Source organism: Emericellopsis atlantica (assembly GCF_019669845.1).
Source record: "Emericellopsis atlantica unplaced genomic scaffold F5Z01scaffold_11, whole genome shotgun sequence".
In the NCBI taxonomy this organism is placed as follows: Eukaryota; Fungi; Ascomycota; class Sordariomycetes; order Hypocreales; family Bionectriaceae; genus Emericellopsis; species Emericellopsis atlantica.
The window spans coordinates 493,731-518,414 of record NW_025764713.1 but is presented as its reverse complement, the minus strand read 5'-3'; the positions used below and the strand labels follow the sequence as shown (position 1 = coordinate 518,414).

The following is a 24,684-nucleotide window of genomic DNA, read 5'->3' as shown; positions in this document are numbered from 1 at the left end:
TCTTACTTAGACAATCGCCTATCATGCAGCACAAGCGTCTCGCCTGGGCCTTCCTGGCCGCTGCCGCCGCCGGCTTCGCCAGCGCTGAGGACTCGGATGTGGCCCAGCTCACAAAGGACACCTTTGACGACTTTGTCAAGTCCAATGATCTCGTGCTTGCCGAGTGTAAGTTGTCTCTTGAATACCTGAATCTTCATCAGCTCACATAGTCTCAGTCTTCGCCCCGTGGTGCGGTCACTGCAAGGCCCTCGCCCCCGAGTACGAGGAGGCTGCCACCTCGCTGAAGGAGAAGGACATCAGGCTCGCCAAGGTCGACTGCACCGAAGAGGCCGACCTCTGCAAGTCTTTCGGTGTCGAGGGCTACCCTACCCTCAAGGTCTTTCGCGGCCCTGACAACATCGCCCCCTACACTGGCCAGCGCAAGGCTCCCGCTATCACCTCCTACATGGTGAAGCAGTCCCTGCCTGCTGTCTCTGCCCTGACCAAGGAGACTCTCGAGGACTTCAAGACCGCCGACAAGGTCGTCCTTGTAGCCTACGTCGCTGCCGACGACAAGGCCTCCAACGAGACCTTCACCAAGGTGGCCGAGTCTCTCCGCGAGACCTACCTCTTCGGTGGCGTCGCTGACGCTGCGCTCGCCGAGGCCGAGGGTGTCAAGGCCCCCGCCATTGTTCTCTACAAGGCCTTCGACGAGGGCAAGAACACCTTCACCGAGAAGTTCGAGGAGGAGGCCATCAAGACCTTCGCCAAGACCTCGGCCACCCCCCTCGTCGGTGAGGTTGGCCCCGAGACCTACGCTGACTACATGTCCGCTGGCATCCCCCTGGCCTACATCTTCGCCGAGACCCCCGAGGAGCGCGAGACTCTTGGAAAGGCTCTCCGTCCCATCGCCGAGACCTACAAGGGCAAGATCAACTTCGCCACCATTGACGCCAAGTCGTTCGGCGCCCACGCCGGCAATCTGAACCTCAAGACCGACAAGTTCCCCGCCTTCGCCATTCAGGACACCGAGAAGAACCTCAAGTTCCCCTTTGACCAGGAAGCTGAGATCACCTTTGATGCCATCAAGAAGTTCACCGAGGACTACACCTCTGGCAAGATCGAGCCCAGCATCAAGTCTGAGCCCATCCCCGAGACCCAGGAGGGTGTCACCGTCGTGGTCGCCAAGAACTACGAACAGATCGTCCTCGACGACAACAAGGACGTTCTCGTCGAGTTCTACGCCCCGTGGTGCGGTCACTGCAAGGCTCTCGCCCCCAAGTACGACGATCTCGCTGCGCAGTACGCTGCCTCCGAGTTCAAGGACAAGGTCGTGATCGCCAAGGTCGACGCCACCGCCAACGACGTCCCTGATGAGATCTCTGGCTTCCCCACAATCAAGCTCTTCCCCGCCGGTGGCAAGGGCTCTCCCGTCACATACAAGGGCTCCCGTACCGTCGAGGACCTCATCAAGTTCGTTGAGGAGAACGGCAAGCACAAGGCTGGCATCTCGCCCGCAGAGGCTGAAGCTGCTCCTGCCGCCTCGGAGAAGGCTGAGGAGAAGAAGGAGGATGCCAAGGATGAGCTGTAGAGCGATCTTTGCGAATGAATGTACGTTGTGCGCGCTGAAACAAATACAGCAGCGGAGGAACTAAATCATAGCTTTTGATGACTTACGGGCGCTGGTTCATGGATGTCCCCAAAAGGGGATTTTACAGTTGACAATGATATCCTTTACGACTATGATGCAATATGCCTGTGTGTCTGATGTTTGAACGTATTGGTTTGACATTTACTCTCTCGCCTTAGTGCCGCAATGGCAGCTCCAAGAATAGATGGCCTGAATCACTGCCAGACTATCTGACTGCATCTGACCCTGGACATGTCCATCTCACGGCTAGTGATACATGTATGTTTCGCATTCTTGCTCAAAACTTTGCTCCCTTGTTACTGAATGCTCTTCTTCAAGCCAGCCCTCGCAGGTGGCAGCTATTTCTTCTTCTCCTGTAGGCGGGTCTCGAGGTTCTGAACGTAGTTTGTGAGGCGCGTGACGGAGGCTTGCAGGGTCTGTGGGAATGTCAGCGATGCGCATGAGTGAAACGGGGTTCGAGAGAAGTGCCCATTCTATCAACAATTGATCATAGGAGTCTTCCTCGGCTTCGGTGGTGCACATACGTAGATGTCCTCGGTCAACAGGTCGTTCGAGGCCTTATACTCCCCCACGAGGTAGGAATAGACAGCGCTGCCAGAGAGAACAGTACCGAAGAGGAATCCGAAGAGACTGGATTGTTAGCAATTATATTCCGACTCGCAAGTCCACAGGGACAACTTACCCTCCGCGGAAAGCACCCATGGGTCGCCTCGGAGGCAATGGCGCAGCATCCGCCATCCTCCTCGCCGACGTGTGGAACGTACGCGCGCCGCCGCGTAGCAGTATTCTCGAGGCTCCAATCATCTTTTCTGTGGGCTGATTTCGACTTGATGTTGGTACAAGGGAGAGGGATGACGTGCCGGATGAAGTGGGAAGACGACCACCCGTTGAGCGCGAGCTGTCTGGGGCAGGTCGGGAGATCGTGGGTGAAATGGCGATGGGGTCAGTCTGATTGGTCGCGTTCCCGACGTCATCTCCACCACAGCTTTGTCCGAGTCGGTCCTCCGTAATCCGTACGGGTACCTTTTGTACGTATCGGCATTCTTCGACTTCTATTACCTGATCAGCCCGCCTTATCGAGCAGCATGAACAACTTTGGTGTCTTTGAGGTCGCGAGCGCAAAGACGACCAACGCCCCGGGTTGGGCTTACGTGCCTGACACGGGGCATCGACCGACGTCTACCCTTGCGCCTACGAACCGAAAACGAGCGAGGAACACTGCTCCAGGTCCGAGTCTGGGGGATTTAACAGCCCGGCAGGAAGCGAGGCTACGTAAAGAAGTCGATGCCTTGATGAACGATGGGAATAGAGATAACACGATCCCTCTTCCGGGGAAACGATGTACGTGCTTTGGGAAGCTGGCTGGTCTAGGACATGACGACTGACACGATGCAGCACAAGGCAAGACGGGCGCGACGAGGAAGATACTGCAATCGCAAAAGACATTTGCGAATCACCTAGACGATTTTCACGCCATGCAGCAGGCTGAGGCCACAGCAGCCGCCACAGCAGCAAGTAGCAAGCGAGGCTCGACCCTGAAGAATCAAACCGACATGGACACGTCCATGACCGACGCACTCGCCGTTACCAAGCCACATTCGCCGATCCTTAAACCTCTTCTCACGCATTTCCCACCTCCGCATCCTGGCGATGACGATCCGCTGCTCATGTCACGTGTGCCATCCGTTCCGTCGGACGAAGAAATCCGGGCTCTCCTATCACATCCGCCTTTGACGTACCTTGAAGCTAGAGGCACCTGGGACGGCAACGATGCGGCGAAACCGCCTATACGAGTATTCTGCGAGGTTTGTGGGTATTGGGGTCGGGTGAGGTGTATGAAGTGCGGCACGCGCGTTTGTGCGCTCGACTGCCTGGAGACGCACCGGGAAGAATGTGTCACACGATACGGTTTGTGAAAGGGAAAGGCACAGGCGTTTTCGATGTTTATGATACCCTTATATATTGGCGTTTTGTGTATGGTCCGAGTTGGAGGACATTTTGAACATTGGGTTTGCACTGGTTTCTCGGGCAAGGCGCGATCGTTTCGCTTGAGGCCAGAATCTTCGCTCTTGAGCAGCCTCATACTGGAGGTGTCTGTATCAGAGTCCATCCGTTTGGTAAAAATGAAGCGTACTGCATCATGAGGCAGTTAGAATTGCACCACACATGGTCGCTTCAAGTGTCCCTAAGACTCGAGTTCTGTTGACCCCACTTCGCGTGTGCCCCTCCATCCCCTCCATCGGACAGCCCAGCCTGAAGTGTGACTGTTTTCGAACTTTTCGATCGCAACATCTGTCAGTCTTTCAACGGGCTTCATTCCATCATGGCGTCCGAACAAGTCGATGCTCCCAAGCCGGCAGAGGGCGCACCCGCGCAGGACCTTCCTGTCCGACAGGACAAGCCCAAGAAGGAGAAGGCGCCCAAAGCCAAGGGCAAGCCTGGAGTAGAGGTTGGCAACTCTCCCTACCTACGCAAGACCGAGAAGGCAACACTGTGAATTAACACGCTGAAAGCTTGCTGAACTTCCCGAATACATCCAACACCGCCTCGACGTCTTCAACCGCATCAAGGAGCGAGCCGACGCCGAGATTGCAGCGAAGCCGCGCGAGGAGATTACCATCGCACTGCCCAATGGCAAGGAGGAAAAGGGCACTGCTTGGGAGACTACCCCGGGAAGCATTGCCAGGAACCTCTCCAAGTCCTTGTTCGAACGCACTGTCATCTCCACTGTTGACGGCGAACTCTGGGACCTGACCAGGCCATTGGAGAAGAGCTGCAAGTTGGAGCTGCTCGACTTTGAGCACCCTGAGGGTGAGTTGACAGTTTCAGTCAAATACTCGGAGAGATGGTACTGACAGGCGTAGCTAAGAAGGTTTTCTGGCACTCGTCGGCTCACGTTCTCGGTGAGGCCTGCGAGAGGCGCTTCGGGTGCTACCTCTGCAATGGTCCTCCCACCACGGAGCCCCCTGGCTTCTACTACGACATGGCGAACATGGGAGAGTATGGCTGTCTATTTGACGTGTATTTGGACTCACGCTGACCCTTTTGCAGCAAAGTTGTTGCCGACGAAGACAAGAAGGCCCTGGAGACCATTGCCAACTCCATCGTCAAAGACAAGCAACCTTTCGAGCGCCTCGAGATGACCAAGGACGAGCTCCTCGAGATGTTCAAGTACAGCAAATACAAGGAGTACTTCATCAACCAGCGTGTTCCCGACGGCACCAAGAGCACTGTATATCGCTGCGGTCCCCTGATCGATTTGTGCCGTGGTCCCCACGTGCCCACCACTGGCAACATCAAGGCCTTCTCTGTCCTCAAAAACTCGGCTGCGTACTGGCTCGGAAACAGCGACAATGAGTCTGTCCAACGTATCTCTGGTATCTCGTTCCCTGACAAGAAGGCGCTCGAGGAGTACAAGACGTTCCTCGCTGAGGCCGCGAAGCGCAATCACCGCAAGATTGGACAAGACCAGAAGCTCTTCTTCTTCGATGAGATGTCGCCTGGCTCTACATTCTGGTTGCCCCACGGCACCCGTATCTACAACACTCTGCTCAAGCTCATGCAAGAGCAATACGCGAAACGGGGCTTCCAGGAGGTCATGTCGCCCAACATGTACAAGTCAGACCTCTGGAAGACCTCGGGCCACTGGGGCCACTATGCCGAGAACATGTTCACTTTCGAAGTCGAGAAGGAGACCTACGGCCTGAAGCCCATGAACTGCCCCGGTCACTGCAGGATCTTTGCGCACTCCGATATCACATACAAGGACCTGCCGTGGCGCATGGCCGACTTTGGTGTCTTGCACCGCAACGAGTTCTCCGGAGCTCTGTCGGGTCTGACCCGTGTGCGTCGTTTCCAGCAGGACGACGCTCACATCTTCTGCACAGTGGAGCAGATTCGCCAAGAGATCGGGGGCGCTTTCGACTTTCTGTACGCAGTCTATGGCCTCTTTGGCTTCGAGTTCAAGCTGAAGCTCTCCACTCGCCCAGAGAAGTACATTGGCGACATTGGAGTCTGGAACATGGCCGAGGATAAGCTGCGACAGGCTCTAGATACATTCGTGGAGAAGATTGGCAGCAAGTGGGAAGAGAACCCTGGTGACGGTGCCTTCTATGGCCCCAAGATTGACATTACAGTGTACGATGCGCTGAAGCGCGAGTTCCAGTGCGGTACCATCCAGCTCGACTTCAACCTCCCCAACCGGTTCAAGCTCCGTTACCTTGCTTCCAAGGATGAGGTGCTGCCCGAAAGCGCAGCCAAGGACCCGGAACTGCCCGCGGGATACGGTCGTCCAGTGATGATTCACCGTGCGGTCCTGGGTTCCTTTGAGCGCATGATTGGCATCCTGACAGAGCACTTTGCCGGCAAGTGGCCATTCTGGCTGAGCCCCCGCCAGGTCATGGTCGTCCCCGTCATGCCAAAGATGAACGACTATGCGTTGGAGGTGCAGAAGATCTTCAGCGACAAGGGCATCTTCATCGACGCCGACACAAGCGCCAACACGCTGCAGAAGAAGATCCGCACAGCACAGCTGGAGCAGTACAACTACATCTTTGGTAAGTGCACACGTCTAGTCGGAATGAATCGCTGCTAACGTGGAGTGAAATAGTCGTCGGCGCAGAAGAGGAGAATGCCCGCACAGTCAACATTCGCAACCGTGACGACCAAGCCACTCAGAAGCTAGGCGAGATGATTGCCATTCAAGATGCTCTTGATGGAATGCTGAAGCTCAAGGAGGAGAGGCGTCTGGAGAACAAATTCTAAGGACTGACTTGCGAGAAAAGAAAGGTAGAGAGGTGTTGGGAGGCGTTGAATGTAGAGAGACTAAGAACAAGCATTTGAGCCATGCCACTCAGAGATGTCTAGCTCTGGCTATCTGAGAAGTGATTAGAGCAACATTTGATTATAGGTGCTACGATGAGATTTCCAACTGCCATTCTCAACAGTGTGTGGTGCGTGTTGGAGGTAGCAGAATGGACGCTCAATCTCAATACTTCTCAACTCCAAGAGCGACCACATCTGATTAGAAGCACGTGGCTAAGCATCAATGTCGGTGATCGCATGCCGACACTTCTACAGAGACAAACAAGTAACTCGTGATCTTTGCTTGCTCGCGAATCGAAGATGTCGATAACTTCCTTTCGTCGCGTTGCTGCTTAGTGGTCACTGCATTCGGGGGCGGTGGAGGTGCATGGACGAACCGCGTCTCCCCACGTTGCCTGGCTGTTCGGTCTCGGTGTCTCGGACACATACTCTGAAGAAAAGCCATTTGAGGAAACAGAGGACCCCGGTTCCGTAGACTGTGACTCGAATATGCAGCTCAGCGCGGAACGGGCCAGCGCGCGCGGGAGGAGGGCACAAGGGTGGTGGTGATCGGGCGATTAATATATCGTCACCACCCTCAAGACGGGACCATCGATGCAGATGCCCGTCGGTCAAGATGCGGAGCGGGATAGGTGGATTTCTACGTACGTAGGTATCCCGAATTTTATTGCAGCAAGAAAAGTGTCAAAGCGCCGCGCGGGTCAGACTGGCCGAGCGTAGAAATTGTCAGAGCCTCTTGCTCTCAAGCAGTCTTGGCCATGCATCACATCGTCAGCGGCGATTTGATTTGCCCGTCCTTGAAGACATTCAGCAAATGACTGTGTGATTGGCGCGAATAGGTCTCCGCTGCCGCGTGTCTCAGTGATGGTCAGCTCGGTTATAACAGTCATCGAAATGTCTGCAAAGCTGGCGACGAGAGCGCATGGAACCGAGGTCTTGAGTTACGCGAGTGGCGCCCCGGAAGGCGGCAGGTGGCGGCTCGTCCAAAGATACCAGGTAGGTAACTGTCAAGGCGACTCGCGACTCGCGACTCGCGAGGAGGATGCACTCCTGCAGGCGTATCCAAATGTGTGGCACGGTCCGCGAATGTCGAATAGTGTCGACAGAAGGATGGATGGCTGACGGCATACCGTAACGAGCCAAGACAGCAGACAGGAGAGGATGCCGTGTCCAGCTATCTGTCTCGTATTATCAATGGAAAGTGACTCAGTCTAGTGCTACTAGTAGTAAGTAATAATTATAATTGACGATGTTCTGGCGTGGGGGTTCAAGCGCGCCAAAGGGAATGTCCTCGGAAGATTCATTAAGGCCCCTGTTCACTAGACCAACAACGAGTTGAACATACCTTACCTGGTAATTAAATAGCTGCGGCCAGGAAGACTGTGACGCGCACTGTGCAGACGAGAGTGGCTGGCCGTAGTCTCTGCTCCTTCCAAATCAGCCCCTTGTCTTTGCGCTGGAATTGACTTCTTGCACGTACCCAGATAACTTCCTCTTGGTCATAGGCTACTTACCTCAGGTGATCGAATCTAGCGTCTGCGCAGTACGCGAGGATTGCAGCTATCCGGTACTGGAGATAGGTGCTACGGCTAGCACAGTGCGTCGGACCCCCGCGCCGATCTATGCTCTTTCCTAATTGAGAGTACAAAGTTACTAAGTCAGTCTCTCAGAAGAAGGAACGTGGGACTGAGCGGACATTGCCGCCCCTCCCGCCAACCACAGCCACTGATTCAGTGATTCTCGAGCCTCGAGGCTTTTGAGCTCTTACCGAGTCGAGGAAGGGTCAGAACTCCACTTATTGTTCTCCCGCGGCACCAACTCCAGGCAACTCCAGCCAACAGGGTCTAACACACTTTCTTTCCGTCTTCAAGGTCTCTACATTCTTTATGAGTCGCCGGCCCCATGTCTCCCTCGCTTCACCTCGCCTTTGCAGGCGACGTTTAAAGATTTTCCGCTGATGTTGTACGAGAATCTGATCGCCAAGCACCGGCCACGACGTTTGGCGCAGCGTTCGACCTTCACCAACCACCATTCACCACCCACATCCAACAGCTGATCTCAGTGATCCCATCATCGCATAGCCCAAATTGACCACAAGTCTACTTCTCTCCGGCAAGACCACCTGCTGGTAGGCCCGAGACACGACGAGCTCCAGAACCACGTCCAGCATTCACGGCCCAACGAGACACGACTCCCACTGGATCGTCGCACTTCGACTCGCAGCCTGCAGAACATCGGGCTCCAAAGCTGGTCAGCGGCGCTGACACCAGCGACACGGGCACATGACAGACAGGAAGTTGCACTGTGTCACTGCTTCATGCTTTGATGCGTGGAAACTCGACTCACACACTTTTTGCGGCATGACCAGCGTGCCGAGATAGCTGGGCTGTGGATCATGCCGCACAAGAAACCTCGCACAAAGTCACATCGGTCCGCTGGCGGGCATAGTCCTTTCAACATCGAGATCGACGGGCAAAATGGGAGCCTCATGCCTTCTGACTACTGCGGACATGCGTCAAACCTAGAAAACGAGCATGAAGATGCACCGCTCGAGCAACATAGGCACGACTATGACTATGGCAACGAGGAGAGCGAACTTGAGGAAGTCCAACCACGGACCGTCCACCACGTTGATCAGAATCAAGGCGATTCGCAAATGACCCTCTACAGCCAGCTTGATGCAGCAGAGGATATCGAAATCGAAACTATGAATGGCACCAGCTCATCGGAGGACGCACCAATGACGGATACAAACCCCGTTGCTAGCACACTCTGGCTTGACTATTTACATAGCGCCAATGGCCCATATGTCCCAGACCTGTCGTTTGCCTATCAATCTTTTAACTCCGCTGGAAGCTCGGATGATCACTCGCAAATGGCAGGCGGGCTGGTGAGCGAGAGTGAAGAAGAAGGTGATGATGATGATGACGATGAAGGGGAAGGGGAAGCTGCCTCCCAGACTACTATGCAATTTGCAGCGGACGGGACGCAGGAGCACTCGTCTACGCACTCGTCTTCGCCATCTCCCAACATAGTCGCTGCAAGCACAATGCAAACATCCCCAAGTTCGGTCGTCACTCCTGCAACGCCAACTGAACTATTCTCCTTTGCCTTCGATTCATCAACGGGGGCTGGAGATGTTTCCACGATTTCAGCGACGCACAACACGGCCGCCTTTCACGCCGAAGCCGACGAGCCTCTTGGTCAAGGCCAGTTGCCGACGTTACTGGGTCCGCACGTCCCGAATATGTTAGGATCGGTCAATATGGGATTGGGAGAGTTCTTGGACGAATGGTCGCATCCAGTACTCGCGGTTCCCGAAGCTACGCGGCCAGATTATCCCCACTTGCTTCTCGAAACCTCAAAACAGCTCACCAAAATCAGACGCGTCCATCTAAGAGGGGACCGCTGCGATTTTCAAGGCATCAACTGGAGCGCAATGGGTGTGACCCGCCAGCTTGCCCGGGCGAGAAGAGCGAGGACGTTTCAGAACTATACGAGCTGGCCTGGATCGGATGACGATCCCCAGGGTGCTGATGTACGGCCAAGGCCTGGCCCAACACTGCTAGGGGACGAGAACCCTTTTTCACATAGCACGTCTGGCCTCGCTTCGGGGAACTATTTCCGGTTTCGAGAGATGCACATACGAGAGGAAATCGCCCTTGCGCATTTTCAGTTGCGCAGCTCGTTGGCCAGCCCATTTCGTTCGCAAATACACTACGTCAGCCGCTTGGGCATTTCCAAAGTCGACCCCGTCACAGGGAACCACGGAGAGTCGCTGCAATGGACTGAGTTTCCTGTGTTTGGCCGCGCATTCACCACTCTTGGGGCGAATCAGGATGTTCTCGTTGCTGGGAGTTTTACCGGAGAGTACGTCATTTCGTCTCTGCACAGCACAGACATACAAAATTTTACCCAGGGCACGATTACGGAAGCGGCGTCTGGTATCACGAATCACTTGCAGGTACACAAACAGCGCAGTACGTCCAACCCTGTCGCTTCCATATGCAGCAACGACAACGGTTTTAGAGTGCTGGACCTGGAGACCCAACAGTTCGTGTCCGAATTTGGCTATGGGTTTGCCCTGAACTGTTCTGCCGTATCTCCCGATTGTCGTCTTCGCGTCATGGTGGGCGACTCCAAAGATGTCACCATTGCCAACGCGGAGACCGGGGACACGGAGGTCACGCTGACGGGTCACGACGACTTCGGCTTCGCGTGTGACTGGTCCGACGACGGCCGCTATCTGGCCACAGGCTTCCAAGACAAGACGATCAAGATCTGGGATCCGCGCAGGTGGAAGGACGCCAATGGCACAAGCACGCCGCTGCAGCATTTTCGGACCGATCTCGCCGGAGCCAGAGGCCTGAAGTTCTCGCCTCTCGGAAGCGGCGAGTCCGTCCTCGCCGCAGCTGAGGAGGCCGACCATGTACACGTCTACAGCACACACGCCTTTGGCAGGGAAACGTACGACGCCGACACTCGGCAGACGTTTAGTGTCTTTGGTGAGCTTGGGGGCATTGACTTTGCAGAAGGCGGTCAGGAGTTGAATGTTCTTGTGGCGGATGAAGAAAGGGGGGGCATTCTGCAATTAGAACGATGCGGCACACGGAGAGATGCCACCGATGCGATACCACTGTTTTGATAACGATTTGTATACCACGACTGGAGGCACTAGCTGCCATGATCATGACGGTTATGAGAGAGCGAGAGATGCATGGGACGATACCAGAGGCATGGCATTGGGCATTCTTGGAATAGGGACTTGACAACGTGCGGCACGAGTGTTCTTGGCTAGACAGCTCGACACAGCAGGAACTAGGGAGGCCCATGACAGCGCCACAAATATATGGATTTGGTGGGCTTTCGCATGAACTACGAGTCATACGGTGAGCTCTATGGGCTGTTCCTACATTGCGAAGCGAATGAACACGGGCTTGGCTCGCCCTCACGTGGAGCAGCCAACGGATCCAATGTTGCTCAAGCGTCCCTTGCTCAGTGAAATTCGAATTCTCATCAGATGACATGTCTCACGCGGATCCGGTCCGAGGTTAAAGACAATTCTAGTTCTGATGACGGTGACAAGCATTACGTACCAGGTTATCAACCACTGCATGATCGCAGAGTGCTGCGACTGATCAGCGGGCCTCGACCTTTCTGACCAGGTCTTGTTTTACGACGCCAAGGATCTTGCTAGCCATCGGCCAAGCAATACTACGGGAGATTCTGACTATGGACAATGGATATTAAAGATCAAAGTACCTAGGTCGCCCAAGTCCATGGGGATGGTATGGCGAGTGCAGAGCTGTTCAAGTCAGGGAGCAAACAATGGACGAGCAGGAATCATATGTACGAGCTTATTCATGTAAATACGTCGTTCCATAATAAACACTAATAAATTACAGCAGTTGTGTGAATCATGCTTCACGGCATCCCAGTAGATATGACTGCTCTCCGAGTCTTCCCAAATGACGCGGACCATGCTTTGTAGATATGCGAGAAAAAAATGTACCCAGAGAAAAGTAAGAATAGACACTCACGCCTTGCGTTTGTACCTCACCGCCAGACTCTGTCCCCAAGGATGCGCAAGACCGACGGAATCAGCACCGGAAGAGAGGTAGCGATGATCGTGGCTCTGGGTGTGACCATATCTGCATAAGCAGGCGGGTGACTCGACGGGCCTTTGGGACCGGGATGCCAGCGTTGATTGCCAACCCCAGCGCTCTAGGAGACAGAGACAGACCATGGGGCAAAAGCTGCAAGGGTCGAAACCAAAAGTGCACTCTTACAGGGAGGCAAAGTAGTCCTGGGCACCCCAGAACTGCTCGCAGCCGTACTCGCCAGGCTCCTTCCAGGCATCGTTGCCGAAGGAGAAGAAGATGGTGCGGTCACCGCACTCCTCACGGATGGACTTGAGAGCATCAGCCTGCTGAGACTTGCCGGGGCAGGCCTCGCCGTTGCAGCGGCTGCCGTTGTTGGGCCAGCCGCACTCCAGGTTGACGGCGGACTTGCCCTTGCAGATCTTGTCAAGGATGGCGAGCTGGCCCTTGACGAACTTGCCGGCGAGCGTGGCCAGGTTGGCCTCGTTGAAGAAGGGGTGGATGTTGGCGCCGGTGAAGTCAATCTCGTCGCAGATGGCGGCAGCGGTGCTGGGGTCGAGCCACTGGTCGAGGGTCTCGGCAATGGTGTAGGGGCCAGTGTAGCCGGAGCACTTGGACTTGACGGTCTTGATGAGGGTAGCAAGCTCAGTAGGGGTGCAGAAGCCGTTCATGATGGACTCGTTGCCAACAATGAAGAGCTTGACAAGATCCCACTGGGCCCACTCGGAGATGGCGTCAATCTGCTCCTTGATCTCAGGGGTGTCGGGGGAGCAGCCAGTCTCCTTGACGAAGAGGCCGATCAGCATCTGGAGACCGTGCTTCTTGCAGGCATCGCCGACGGAAGGGAGAGTGTCGCAGTCAGTGGAGTAGACACGGACAACCTGGAAACCGTTCTTCTTGATCTCTTGAATGTCACTGTCGACGCGGCTGGCAGACTTGCACTCGCCAGTGGACTCATCGTAAGGTGTGTAGGTGATACCGTAGTGGTCGCCGCTACCACCGAAGCTGCCATCAAAGTGACCGGTGTTGCTCTTGCTGGTGGTCTCCTTGGTGGGCTCCTCGGTCTCGGTCTCCTGCTCCTTGGGGGTCTCAACCTTGGTCTCCTTGGGGGTCTCAACCTTGGTGGTCACCTCCTCCTTAGGGGCCTCGGGGGTCTCAGGGGCCTTGGTGGGCTCAGGGAGACCAGAGCTAGTGTAAGGGCAGACGTAGACGAAGTCAGTCTCGGTGACGGTGATAACCTGCTCGGGAGCAGTGTAGGTACCGGGGTTGTAGCTCGTGGGGACGGGGAACTCGACGTCGCACTCCTCGGTCACGGTGGTGGTGATGGGGTTGATGGTGTAGGTACCAGCCGAGGGGCAGACGTACTCGGTCTGGACGATGGTGCTGGTAACAACGCCGTTAGGCTGGGTGGTGACGGTAGCCACGGGGCAAGTCACGGTGGTAGCCTCGACGACGACGGTGGTCACGCCACCGACGGTGTGGGTTCCGGGAACAACGTGGACGCTGGTGGGGACGCAGACGGTGGTGGTCTCGGGAACGGTCACGGTGGTGGCCGGGATGGTGTAGGTGCCAGGCGTAGGGCAGGTGGTGACTTCGGGGGTAGGCACGGGGACCTTGACCTCCTCCGAGGTGGTAGGCTCGGGAAGAGGAGTCGAAGTTGTCGTGGGGACCTCGGGGGCGACGGACGAGGAGCTGGGTGTCACGATCGCAGACGAGCTTGACGACTCGGAGCTTGTCTGGGGAGGAGGGTTGGGCACAAGCGTGGGCTCGCCGGTGATGTAGGTGTAGATGGTGGTGCAACCGCAGGTCTCGGCGACGTTCTTCTTGTGAAGACCGGCGTGGGCGTGGCGGTGGTTGAGCGCGGTGGCGCTGCCGACCAGGGCCGCGAAAGCGGCAGCAGCAATACCTCCCTTCATTCTGTCGGATTTTCTTGTGGTTTTCTGATAAACGAATGCCCGCTAAAAGAGTGAAGCGGTATGTTGGAATGAGAGCGTGAAGAACGAAAGGACGAAAGCGAGCGTGAGCGAAGGCTTTCTTTACGAAATCGACGTGAACGGATCGTAAGGAGGGAGGAGAGGAGAGGGAATCGGACGGACAGATGGGAGCGGTCGGGGATGTTATTATTTTCGCGCCTAACGACCCAGCCGGCCCCCAACTCAAGGCAGGCAACCCAGGTCACCCCTGGCTGGGGTCGAAGAACAGTCGTGAGATGAAGCCAAGAGGCCGGCCTGTACATGGACAGCCACTGCCAATGCGCCAACTCGGAGGTACCGTCGCCCAAGACAAGCGCAGCTAGCCAGGGCCGTCGTTGACCGTGGTCACCGCTGTCCGCGAATAGGGGCTGTGTGGAGCATCCTGCGTCGCAGTGCAATTTCCATTGGCTTCAAGGCTCGAATGTCACCTGGAAAGGGGGCAGGCCTCGCAAACACTATGCCAGGATGCTCCAGGGGAAGTGGCGAATGAGCGGTCGCAAACGCCTCGGCCTCTGCGCCCGTGCTGTCGTAGGCTACATGAGCACAGAAGACCGAAATGACCAGCCAGCCAGTCTTTCAAGGGCGGCGCTTGACAGCGGTTAAGGGCGAGCGAGCGCTGCGTGTCTGCTGAGCTGGGTTGGGTTCACCGTTCTGTCGCCCTTGATCATCTGCCGTTGATTCATTTGTGAACCTGATTGACTCTGTCGTTTGATTGGGACTTGTCCAAGATCGAGGCAGTGTTGATCGTTCCCTTGTTTGAGGTTTGGCGTGTGGGGCCACAAATTTGTTCCTGCGTCTGGGAGACTGGGCCCAGCCCCGATTCAGGAACGCGCGCCCCTCGGTTGTTGGCCTCGCAGATTTGACTTGCAGCTGGCAATTGAGCTTCACCAGCTTTCTTCATCTCCAAGACTCCAAATGCGGAAGCTGGGCCATTTCAACCCGAGTCCATCCCCACGTCCTCGCATCTTCCGCGTCGCTCCGTAAATAGCACGTCGACTGAGCAAGCATGCTGCTCCTCGCATTGACAGTGGGCTCACTCGTGTTGTGAAATCAGCCTGCTGTGTCAATTTCCGTCGTCGTGGGGTCAGGCGCCGCCGTCGAGAGGCTAACTTTAAGTTGCAGGCGCCTCTGCCGGCATGGAGTGGAAGGCTGCGTAAGACAGCACGTATGGGGTAAGGTTCACATCACAAGTCCGCAACCCGCCGTGATGAAGAACGAGCCCGGGTCTCCAAGTGCAGATGTCCCTGATGCAGAGTGCAGACGTCGCTGGCGTGATCAGATGTCGTTGATCCTTCCTTGTGATCCCACTGCCGTTTCTCTTCGGTCTTCACCAGGTGGGGCCTGATGGTTTAACCAAGCACGGTTAAGATGTGCAATTCAGCCATGTGTCTCATTCCGGGAGATCACGACCGATCGGTACGGCCAAAAGCTTGTGCGTTGGTGACCCCAGGCACCGAAAACATTTCGAATGATAGGCAATGATAATACGTAGCTTGAAAGTTGCCCAGGCTGTCTCCCTTTGCTGGCGAGTGACCGGCGCTTGTTCTCTTCTGTTGTTGCAGGGTAAGCAGGCAACCCAACTCCAGCGTCCAGTCTGGCCTGACCAGAGGTTGAGTTCTCTGCGGATCCGGAGGTCCATTGTGATTAGTGTCCTATCCACTGACTGATCCCTTGTGCAACTGAACCTGCCATTGAATTCATGCGCATGCAGTGTGGCAATGTTGCTTTCGGTGGGCGGTCTGACAGACAAAAACGTTGTCAACAATGTGAGAAACTCCGGTCCGTCATGGTGAAGAAGATGGCGCAACGCTGTGAAGACAGACTCGGGAGTGAAAAGAGGAAAAGGAAAAGAATCCAATGCTCAGCCATGAGTTGGATCAGACATTCATCTGTTCCTGCCTGCCTTATTTACCTTGCGCTGAGGAATGCAGCAACAGTCGAAGGTCATGTGACTGCGCGCCCATGGGCAGCTACTATACGCGGAAAGTGCCACCGCCGTCCCGCCGTTGGGGGTCGTTGACGCGCTGTAACTGAAGGTAGGCGACTGGAGGCAGCCCAGAAAATTTCCGGTCGCAAGTTGAATCACCACCACCATTACTCCATCAACCCAACCCACCGCATCGACGACGACTGAGACAGACCACGCCAGCAACGCAGGTCTGCTACTTCCAGACAGTTGTTTGCTCAGCAGGCCGGTCGAGGCAATGCTGCGGTCCTCAGTTCAGGCTACAGTCTGCCGCCAATGCTCATTACGCAGACTTGCTAGCAGACGACCTCACCATGTCTCCGCCACTTTGGTCACCTCTAACCGCCCGGGCGGCGCATCTTCCGCGAGTTCGTATGCGCATGTAGAGAACACCGTGCGATACAGTACCGAAGCCCGAAACCCACCGCCAAACGATCCTCTCCCCGTGCCAGACCTCGCCGAGGGCACCAACGTCTCCCCTCTGACGGCCGTACCCGATCCGTTGCTTGGGAAGAATGGCGCTCGTCCTCCTATGCGAGACTACCTTCGCCTCTGGATCGATGCGAATCGGCCGGACAAGAGGGTCGTAGCGGACTCTCACGACCTCGGAGACCAAGCGCTGACGCATAAATCCATCAACTCCATCGTCCGAACGCAAACAAGCCAATCCATCAACAACGAGGTGATCAACCCCGAGCAAGCGGGCATGGCCAACTTGAGCGACGGCCGGGTCTTCAACAGGGACGACTTCGAGGTCGGGCTCGAGTCCAAGAAGCCGGGCGACTTGGTGGAGATGAGAAGCTCCAGCTCCAGGACGCCCGTATTCGCGGTCTATCTTGGCTTCATAGCTTCGCGACATCACTTCTACGGCCAGCAGGGACGTTGGATCATGAGCACCGGCTTCACGTCCCTCTTCACCGTGTCCAATTTCGCCAGCCAGGTCGAGATCCAGCCTATCCTGGACGCCTTACCGAGAGTCAACTCGACGGAGGAATTCGACGAAGCCCGCATTAACGACCGCGGACCCCCACGAGCCGTTGGAATGGCTCTTATTGAGAAGATGCACAACTTCATGACTGAAGCCAACGCGGTGCGCCTTCAAAATCTCGACAAGCTGGACAGGATCAGGCAGCTCGTGGCAGCAGAGACGCACACCAAGTATCTCAGTCTCTTTGAGATTGCCGACATGCTGCTCCCTGCTTCTTTGAAAAAGGATGGCAAATTCCCTGCGCAAGCATTGTTCGCCGTTCACACGACCCTGTTCAGCGATGAGATCATCTTCCGCCCCCTGAGCCCTTCGAGCGATTGTCATCGGCGGGACCATCTGTTTGAGGTCTTCCCGACGACCATGGCCGACGTGCTCGCCACCGTGTCTACCATTGTTCGTCACTACTGGGTGGTCACGGACAAGTTTCCGCTCGAGTCTCAGGAAGGCGTACTGAGCAAGTGCGGCGCGCTCAATCACTTCATCAACAGATGCCGGCGCCTGATCCTCAAATACAGAGAGCGACGGGCTTCGGTCAACGGGTACATTGCCCCGAGTGCAAAGGAGTCCATCGTCGGTGACCTGGAATGGACAAGCGATAGAGGTCATCAGCAAATCATTCAATTCTTGCAATGGTGGGCGAGTTATGATCTATTCGAGCCCGGCTCAAGGTATTCCACCTACGGGTCGACCATCTTGAGGGCCACTGGCCTCTACCCGGACAGGTACCTCGATCAGTCGACAGCATGGACATTTCTGCAGGAACTCGGCATCATCCCGTTATGGGAGGTGCCTTCGCGCTATCGCGTACGCTTTCCTGGCACGGACATTGTGGTTGGTGGAGGTATATCCCGCAACGAGGAGCCCAGAGTCAAGGAGTCTCTGCGCGAGGACATTGCGGCCGAGTACCGTCACGGGCGAGATCAGCAGCGCGTGTTCTGCATCGACAGCCCTGAAGCAATTCTGATCGATGACGGCGTGTCTCTGAAGCCGACCGGCAAGAGCGACGAATTTTGGATCAGCATCCATGCCGCCGACCCGGCGTCTGCCATACGGCCAGACTCGCCGCTTTCCAAGTACATGGAGCTCATCCCCGAAAACATCTACCTTCATGGTCACTTCCAAGCTATGCTCTCTGGGCAAGACGGTGGTGGGCCGGACAAGGCAGTCCAAGACCTGGTTCAAAAGTACTCCTTGTCAAAGGGCAGTCCAGCCCTGACCTTCAGTGCCAAGGTGAACATGGCTGGTGACATTTTAGCGCACAAGGTCGAGCCGACTGTCTTGTCAAATGTCACATATCTAGATCCGGTGGATGTCGCTGCGTTCTGCCTGGAGCCTCGTCCTCCGCCCATGCAGAAGCAAGAGCTGGTCGTTGGCAGCAAGCCTGCCACAGACAAACTCCCGTCGGGTGCACTCGCCTCCAGCCGAAAGATGTCCAAGGCGGCCGATCTCGAGCAGCCCGACAAGGAAAGCTTGTTGACGCTATATCGCCTTGCGGAGGCTCTGAAACGGAAGAGGGTCGAGAAGGGGGCAACGCCTTATTTCCCGCCGGGTACCTCTGTCGACGTTGTCTTCCCTCCGGTCAAGAACAAATCCAAGCTACCCTCGGGTCTAATCCAACGGCCTGGCGACCCTTATATCCGGGCACATACCGCAGACGATCACAACTGCTCCGTCGTCGGCAATCTCATGGTCCTGGCGGGCGAGGTCGCCGCACGGTGGGCCCACGAGCGCAAGCTTCCCGTGCCATACCGCAGGGACGTCAGCTCGGCACGGTACGACGAGGTTCGCAAGTTCGTCAGCGAGCAGGTGTACCCGGACGTGGAGAAGGGCATGGCGCCCGACTTTGACAAAATCGCCAGAGTCCTCGTCATGACGGGCGGCGTGCAGCTGTCCACCGACCCGGGGCCGCACTTCATGATGGGCATCGACATGTACACAAAGACCACCTCGCCCCTCCGGCGCTTCTCCGACCTGATAGCGCACTGGCAGATTCACGCGGCGCTGGCAGAGGAGCACAGGCTCCAGCGACCCCTCGATCCCGAGCAGGACAACCTGAACGCCATCCTCCCCTTCCCCGAGGCGGATCTCAAGAACACCCTCGCCCTCCTGCACATGCGTGAGAAGATGGCCCGCGTCGTGTCGCGGGGCGAGAAAGACTGGATTCTCATGGCACTGGCCCGGGCGCATCGCTTCGACGGCACCGCACCCGGCAAACTACGCTTCACGGTCACATCACGATGGAAGTCAGGCGTGATTGGTACCGTGGACCTGTTCAAGCTAAGGGCCACCATGCGGGTGCAGGACATGAACGACAAGGCACTGCTGATGAAGGTGCACGTTGGTGATCAGTTCGACGTTGAGCTGCTCAACGTGGACCCCTACCAGGGGACGGTGGAGGTGACCGCGATGGAATACATCCCCCGGGAGAAGGCAAAACCCACGCTGGTCGGCGAGCCGGTCGCTTCGTAGGGCGTGTCCCTTTTGTTCTAGTATATAGAGGAGGCTGTACAAACATGTACCAACAGACAGACGAATGTAATGACGACCTAGACACGCTGCCACGTCCCTCTCTCCCTCTCCAGTTGTACTCTGCTCATTGGTTACCTTTTGCTTCACCGACTGTCCAGCGAGCCATCGTGGCTGACTTGACCGCCCTGCGCCAGCCGTCCCGCTCAGCCCAATCGAGCCACGATGACCTCGGGATGGCTCTCTCTTCCGTCCCCGCAATCAGATGTCTCGTGTACTTACGGATACGTACGTACTCTCTATCCAGACGGTGCTACTATGTGGGGACCCCGCACGGCAAAAGGCAGCACGTCACGACGACAGGACCCCTACATCTGGGCTCCAGGGGATCTCCGCGACGTCCCAACAAATTTCCTGGGGATCGTCAGATCCAGAAATTAGGGGACTCCAGTCGTTATCACATACGACACCGTCATTGCACATGATCTCCACATCCCCAACAAAGACGGGCAACGGGACACGTGGACGACCTATGATCTCACACGCCCAGAGCTGAACAGACAGCATCATTCACGGCGACGCAATGCAGTGGCAAAAGGAGGCCAAGGTAGTAGTCGTGATGAATGTTGCTTTTGCCCTCTCGACGATGCTTGTGCCTGCTGATTCTATGTACAACGCCAATACCCCCACGCCTGAAGGATGCGGTGGTGACGACCATCCAAACCAAGGTCGCCCGTATTGCCCATGTTACCGTCCGTGTGTTCCGTATACCTTGCCAGTAAAGAATAAAAAAACAAAACTTGAGGATATCATCAGAATGAAATGAGAAAACGCCGTGCCGAAAACCCTTGTCCTTTGCAAACCCCCCGATAAGTCCGTATTATTTGAGCCTGAATTCGCCGAGGCTGCGCGCAGCAGCCGTGAGAACCCTAGACCCCTGGTGGATCAATTAGAGTTGATGGCGCCCTGAATCGGTCACTTGCTCGACATGGCAAGTGACACAAACGCCCACGCCATTGTCGTCATTCGCAGACTTTGAGTCAAGTGACGAGCCTGCTACCATGTTAGGCAACACAGCGTATTATGCCGGAGATGATTTGCTTATTTCCTCCAACCAACATTCCAAATGACGTGTGCAATGTCGCGGGCTGTGTTGACCGTCTCGATAACTCGACCAAAGAGACCGTCCCCCGTGGCGAGGTCACCCTCTTCGTAGGGCATAAGCATGCCTGAGGCTGTCCGCCTCATACCTGCAGAATCCCTGTCCAGGCCATTTGGTGATCCTGGGGGACTTTCGGTGCCGTCCAACTCCCCTGGGGAGCGCCAACTGGTGTTGGGATCACAGAAGCCATCGGCCACCTCATCCATGTCGTCCTCGCCGATAAAGAACCGGCTCTTGGCTGAAGGCCGCAGTGTCTCCTGAGAAGACGACGGTGACATGGACGGACTGCGACGGCCGGTGCTGTGCTTCATAGCAGTCTCTGGTGGCTCGGGGGTGTCGGCTCGATATTTCAGAGTTGTGGAAGGTAGCATAGCAATAGTTTTGCTCGCCTCCTGAGCCGCTTGCGGCTTCTGGGTCCGCTTCCTGTTCATCATAGCTGTGCTCTTCTTCCGAGAGCGCGTGCGCATCATCATGAAGCCATCGTCCGAGCCACTGTCGTCGTCCATGGCGTTCTCCATACCGACATCGTCCTCGTCTTCGCCTTTGACGTCCAACGCGATGCACTGCTCCACGGACTCGTTGAAGTGAATGTGCTTCCGCTCCGTGCCTGGCGAGGTGACCCCTGAAGATTCCGTCGTTGAGTCCGCGACACTGCTTGTGGTGTAGCCGTTACTGAATCGACGTGATGAGAAGGTGTATGTGGTGTAGTCGGTGTTCGCTCTGCCCATGCTCGGTCGCAGTATACCCCTACTTTCCTGCGCTTGAACGGCCGCAGTCGCCTGCTTGAGCAGGGATGCTGCTGATATCGATCTTTGCAGCATCACCTCTGACATGCTCCTCTTCTTCAGAATTGGCTTCTTGTTCAAGTTGACGAGTGATCCCGACTTTGACAGCCCAGTGCTACCAGCCTCCTTGTTCTTGCGCGAGTTGGGGCCCTGCTGCAGAGGGCCGTATAGCCAGGTGACATCTTGATCCTTGTACCTGGGAAGGTTAGCACTAGCTTTGTAGAGCAACTCGAGATGCCCACCAATTGAGAACCTCGGGCGAGGTTGTCTTCAAGTTGTTCTTCGACTGCATCCATGTCCTCCAAGAAGCATTCTCCAGACGCGCGCTGTTGGGCACCTCGCCCCGTCGATGGACAATGTATCTCCACGATGACCAGATATCCTCTTCGCGTCGCCACTCGTGCGATAGGTAGTCTACCTGCCGCGAAGGGCGCACCGATATCGCCGTGTCGTCTTCCGCGTGCTCTGGTATCTCTGCCGTGTCTGGTTGCGGCGTATCAGCGGCGCTGCCATAGTCGGGCGAGGGTGTGTAAGAGTTGCCGGTCTTGGGACTTGGCGGGGGCTCCAGGTTGTCGCCGGGATTCCCCGGGAATTGAAAATGGTTGCTCTTGTATGATTCCGGCCCGAACATGTGCTGAGGGGCATCCTCGAACGTGAGGGCCTCTTCGTCGTCGTCGTCGTCGAATTCCGAAAGGAGAGAGAAATTGCTGGCCGGCGTGGACGCAAAAGAGTGGTCGGTGGATTCTGTATTTGCGATGCGAGGTGATGATGTCTCCGAGGACAACGCGGAATGTGAGTAGGACTTTTGAAGCGTTCCGTAAGGGCCGCAGTCGTCGTTATTCGAGGCGGGCGTGGAAGACTGGTGATGGTATTTGGAGTGCGCGGGACCGAACTGCGACTGCGAGTGGGAACGTCGCAGACCCGATGAGCTAGGGGCGAAGTAGTGGCTGCCTTCGTCCCCTGTGCTGAGAACGACCGCCATCGTGTCGGGGTGCGCGCAGGACGCTCGTCGACGCCGAAGCACCGGCTGGGAGAGGAGGATTGCCGATGATAACTAAAGGATCATGGGAAGAGTAGTGTTTTAAGAGAGAGGGGGCCAGTAAATAACTGGGCAGTGACTTTTTCTTTCTTCGCCTGACCCCGAGAGTGGAGCCGGTCGAGACTAAAAACGGGGACCACGAGGGACAAGGGGAGGTTTATGGGGATTCGATAAGCTGCGCCTTGGCTATTCTCCGCAAGACAAGTGAAGTGAAACCGCCCTCGAGATGGACCGGAATGGAGGAAATTATTATCGCTCTTCGAAATGAATGGTGCGGGATTCTAGCTGAGACTAGACCAGCAGGGTTCGCGGGGGCGTTGCGTGCTCCTGATGAGGACTGGAACCTGGAGGCGGTGACTCGAGGCCGTCCGTGGGGGTTTGTATGCTCGCCCTGTTGATGATTCGATTCGATATGATCCAGGTGCAAGTGACGTGACAAGAAGAGACCACGGTGAGGAACAGACATCGATTGAGGGGGAATCAACGAGAAGGGGGCAATGGAGAGGATATGCTTGACAGTTGAGAGGAAAGGAAACGCAGATAGATGAACGGGCAAGCACCAAAAGGTGAGGAGGGACGGAAGGAAAGGAAGGGGTTATGATATGGACAGGATTAGGGTGAGGTGAACTGAGCGCAGGAAGGGAGGCGTGAGCTTCGAAAAGGTAAGGTAAGGTACATGTACCGACTGGGATACATCCAGGGTTCGGCTAGTTCCAGGCAGAAGCGTCCAGTGCCCGCTGCAGCACCTGCAAGCACTGTAAGTCATCCAAGCAGGCGGTGCGCGGCGCCTGGGCCGCGTCCACCTACAGTGAGCATCATTGGATCTAGGCGGGGGCATGTACAATCCGTAGCCCAGGCGAAATCGCCCCCGCCTAGAGGCTAGTGTAGTGTGGATGGCAGTGGAAGGCACCGCCAAAGGCAAGAGCTGCCCGCCTCCAGTCTTATCTCACAGACTAGATGTAGCTCACAGGTACTTGTGTAGACTGGAGGGTGAAGGTGCAGCGGATAGATGGCACTGGGACTACATGTTTGGAAGGCAGCAGATAACTGGACTGGACACGCCAAATCCGCAGCCAGCCATCGTGGCCGCTCGGTTGAGTTGTGTCCCATCGAAAGCTTGGCGCGTGGAGGTTGCGCCGCGCTCTGTGACTGGCTGGACGGGCGAACCCCCGGTTCCCCGACCGCCCTGGCCTGCTGGCTTGTTCAATGTTGCTTGCTTGCTTTGGGCGTGCCTCACTCACCAACCGAGCAATGAAGGCCTTGTCTCTCCACCCGACTGCGACGCGAAAACTGGGCCACCGACAATTCTCGACTCTGCCATGGTGGGAACCCATATCCTGTCGGCATCGATGTATGCATTGATGCGGCTCATTATCTCGGCTTGCGAAAGCTACGTACAGATATAGAAACCCAAGCGGCAGGAATGGCCTAATTACTCCGCATGCAGCGCAAGCAGGCAGACGAGCGAATCTTCCGGTCGGAGAGATATGACCAGCGACTCACTCCTCCTCCCACATTACACACGGCTCTTTACGTGCTCCGTACGGTTCCGAGGAATGACCTACATTACTCCGTTACAAGCCCTTCCACTAGAGTCCTGGCGGGAGCGCTTGTCGCCCCGGCGGCCGTGGGTGGGTTGCCTCTACTACGTAGCCATCATGCCAGTCGCCGTGCCTGCTGCTGAACACGAGCGGCAGTACAACAAGTGTTCTAGCACCGCGCCAGACATCAATGAAGCATTCGCCGTCTCCTTGCGAACCGGCCGCCTCATCTTCCCCGGTTCCACGGCAAGCAGCAAGAGCACGACGGGCCGCGTGCCCATGAGCAGACGTAGTGCAGAGTGTGGGAGGAACGCGGAGAAGTTCGGAGCAAGGACGAATACTAATTGGGCGCACAATACATCGTACCTGTAAAGATACCTCAAGGTATCAACATGCAATCACAGCTGCCTTCTTCCACTAGACCGAGCCGTTGCAAGCCATACCGTCACACTAACTACGTCGATGGACCGTCTCTGTCCTGCGGTCGGTCAAGGCGTTTCGGCCAACCAGATCGCCCCTCGGTGGAAGGGGGGAACCTCGTGGAAAATCCAGGGTCTAATCCAGGTGCCCAGATTTCCTGCAAGAATCGGCGCCGATCCCCCATCGAGTGCGTGGGGATTTCGTGGATCTGGCTTTATTCACTGCACCGAACCTTTCTTTTGTTGTTGATCACTGTTGTTGTGCGTGCTGCCATTCGACTCGCAATATCT

General features: G+C 56.2%; 8 protein-coding genes across 8 annotated transcripts; 5 read left to right on the top strand and 3 right to left on the bottom strand.

Annotated features, from left to right (window-relative positions):
* Position 1: 1 nt before the first annotated feature.
* Positions 2 to 1,729, top strand: F5Z01DRAFT_653787 (disulfide-isomerase). The gene is made up of 2 exons (XM_046263385.1): positions 2 to 165; positions 216 to 1,729. Exons 1-2 carry the CDS (start codon positions 24 to 26, stop codon positions 1,568 to 1,570), a joined length of 1,497 nt encoding a protein of 498 aa, XP_046118975.1. The 5' UTR covers positions 2 to 23; the 3' UTR covers positions 1,571 to 1,729.
* Positions 1,626 to 2,636, bottom strand: F5Z01DRAFT_71340 (uncharacterized protein). Its single transcript, XM_046266496.1, has 3 exons — positions 2,313 to 2,636; positions 2,155 to 2,260; positions 1,626 to 2,046 (listed from the first exon to the last, which is right to left on the bottom strand). The coding sequence occupies exons 1-3, from the start codon at positions 2,432 to 2,434 to the stop codon at positions 1,969 to 1,971; spliced, it is 306 nt and encodes a 101-aa protein (XP_046118974.1). The 5' UTR covers positions 2,435 to 2,636; the 3' UTR covers positions 1,626 to 1,968.
* A 1-nt stretch (position 2,637) lies between these two features.
* Positions 2,638 to 3,847, top strand: F5Z01DRAFT_71234 (uncharacterized protein). The gene is made up of 2 exons (XM_046266485.1): positions 2,638 to 2,971; positions 3,026 to 3,847. Exons 1-2 carry the CDS (start codon positions 2,716 to 2,718, stop codon positions 3,544 to 3,546), a joined length of 777 nt encoding a protein of 258 aa, XP_046118973.1. The 5' UTR covers positions 2,638 to 2,715; the 3' UTR covers positions 3,547 to 3,847.
* Positions 3,848 to 3,953: 106 nt separating this feature from the next.
* F5Z01DRAFT_635924 (uncharacterized protein) lies at positions 3,954 to 6,394 on the top strand (the record flags this gene model as incomplete). Its single annotated transcript, XM_046262178.1, has 5 exons — positions 3,954 to 4,079; positions 4,144 to 4,441; positions 4,489 to 4,630; positions 4,682 to 6,186; positions 6,240 to 6,394. The coding sequence occupies 5 exons, from the start codon at positions 3,954 to 3,956 to the stop codon at positions 6,392 to 6,394; spliced, it is 2,226 nt and encodes a 741-aa protein (XP_046118972.1).
* A 3,109-nt stretch (positions 6,395 to 9,503) lies between these two features.
* Positions 9,504 to 11,099, top strand: F5Z01DRAFT_621010 (WD40-repeat-containing domain protein; the record flags this gene model as incomplete). Its single annotated transcript, XM_046261174.1, has 1 exon — positions 9,504 to 11,099. One exon carries the CDS (start codon positions 9,504 to 9,506, stop codon positions 11,097 to 11,099), a length of 1,596 nt encoding a protein of 531 aa, XP_046118971.1.
* A 695-nt stretch (positions 11,100 to 11,794) lies between these two features.
* Positions 11,795 to 14,000, bottom strand: F5Z01DRAFT_653763 (glycoside hydrolase superfamily). The gene has a single exon (XM_046263384.1). The coding sequence runs from the start codon at positions 13,968 to 13,970 to the stop codon at positions 12,240 to 12,242; it is 1,731 nt and encodes a 576-aa protein (XP_046118970.1). The 5' UTR covers positions 13,971 to 14,000; the 3' UTR covers positions 11,795 to 12,239.
* Positions 14,001 to 15,163: 1,163 nt separating this feature from the next.
* F5Z01DRAFT_673591 (uncharacterized protein) lies at positions 15,164 to 19,450 on the top strand (the record flags this gene model as incomplete). Its single annotated transcript, XM_046264953.1, has 2 exons — positions 15,164 to 15,180; positions 16,297 to 19,450. 2 exons carry the CDS (start codon positions 15,164 to 15,166, stop codon positions 19,448 to 19,450), a joined length of 3,171 nt encoding a protein of 1,056 aa, XP_046118969.1.
* Positions 19,451 to 20,548: 1,098 nt separating this feature from the next.
* On the bottom strand, positions 20,549 to 22,376 carry F5Z01DRAFT_681096 (uncharacterized protein; the record flags this gene model as incomplete). The annotated part of the gene is made up of 2 exons (XM_046265654.1): positions 20,549 to 21,590; positions 21,637 to 22,376. The coding sequence occupies 2 exons, from the start codon at positions 22,374 to 22,376 to the stop codon at positions 20,549 to 20,551; spliced, it is 1,782 nt and encodes a 593-aa protein (XP_046118968.1).
* Between the last annotated feature and the right edge of the window lie 2,308 nt (positions 22,377 to 24,684).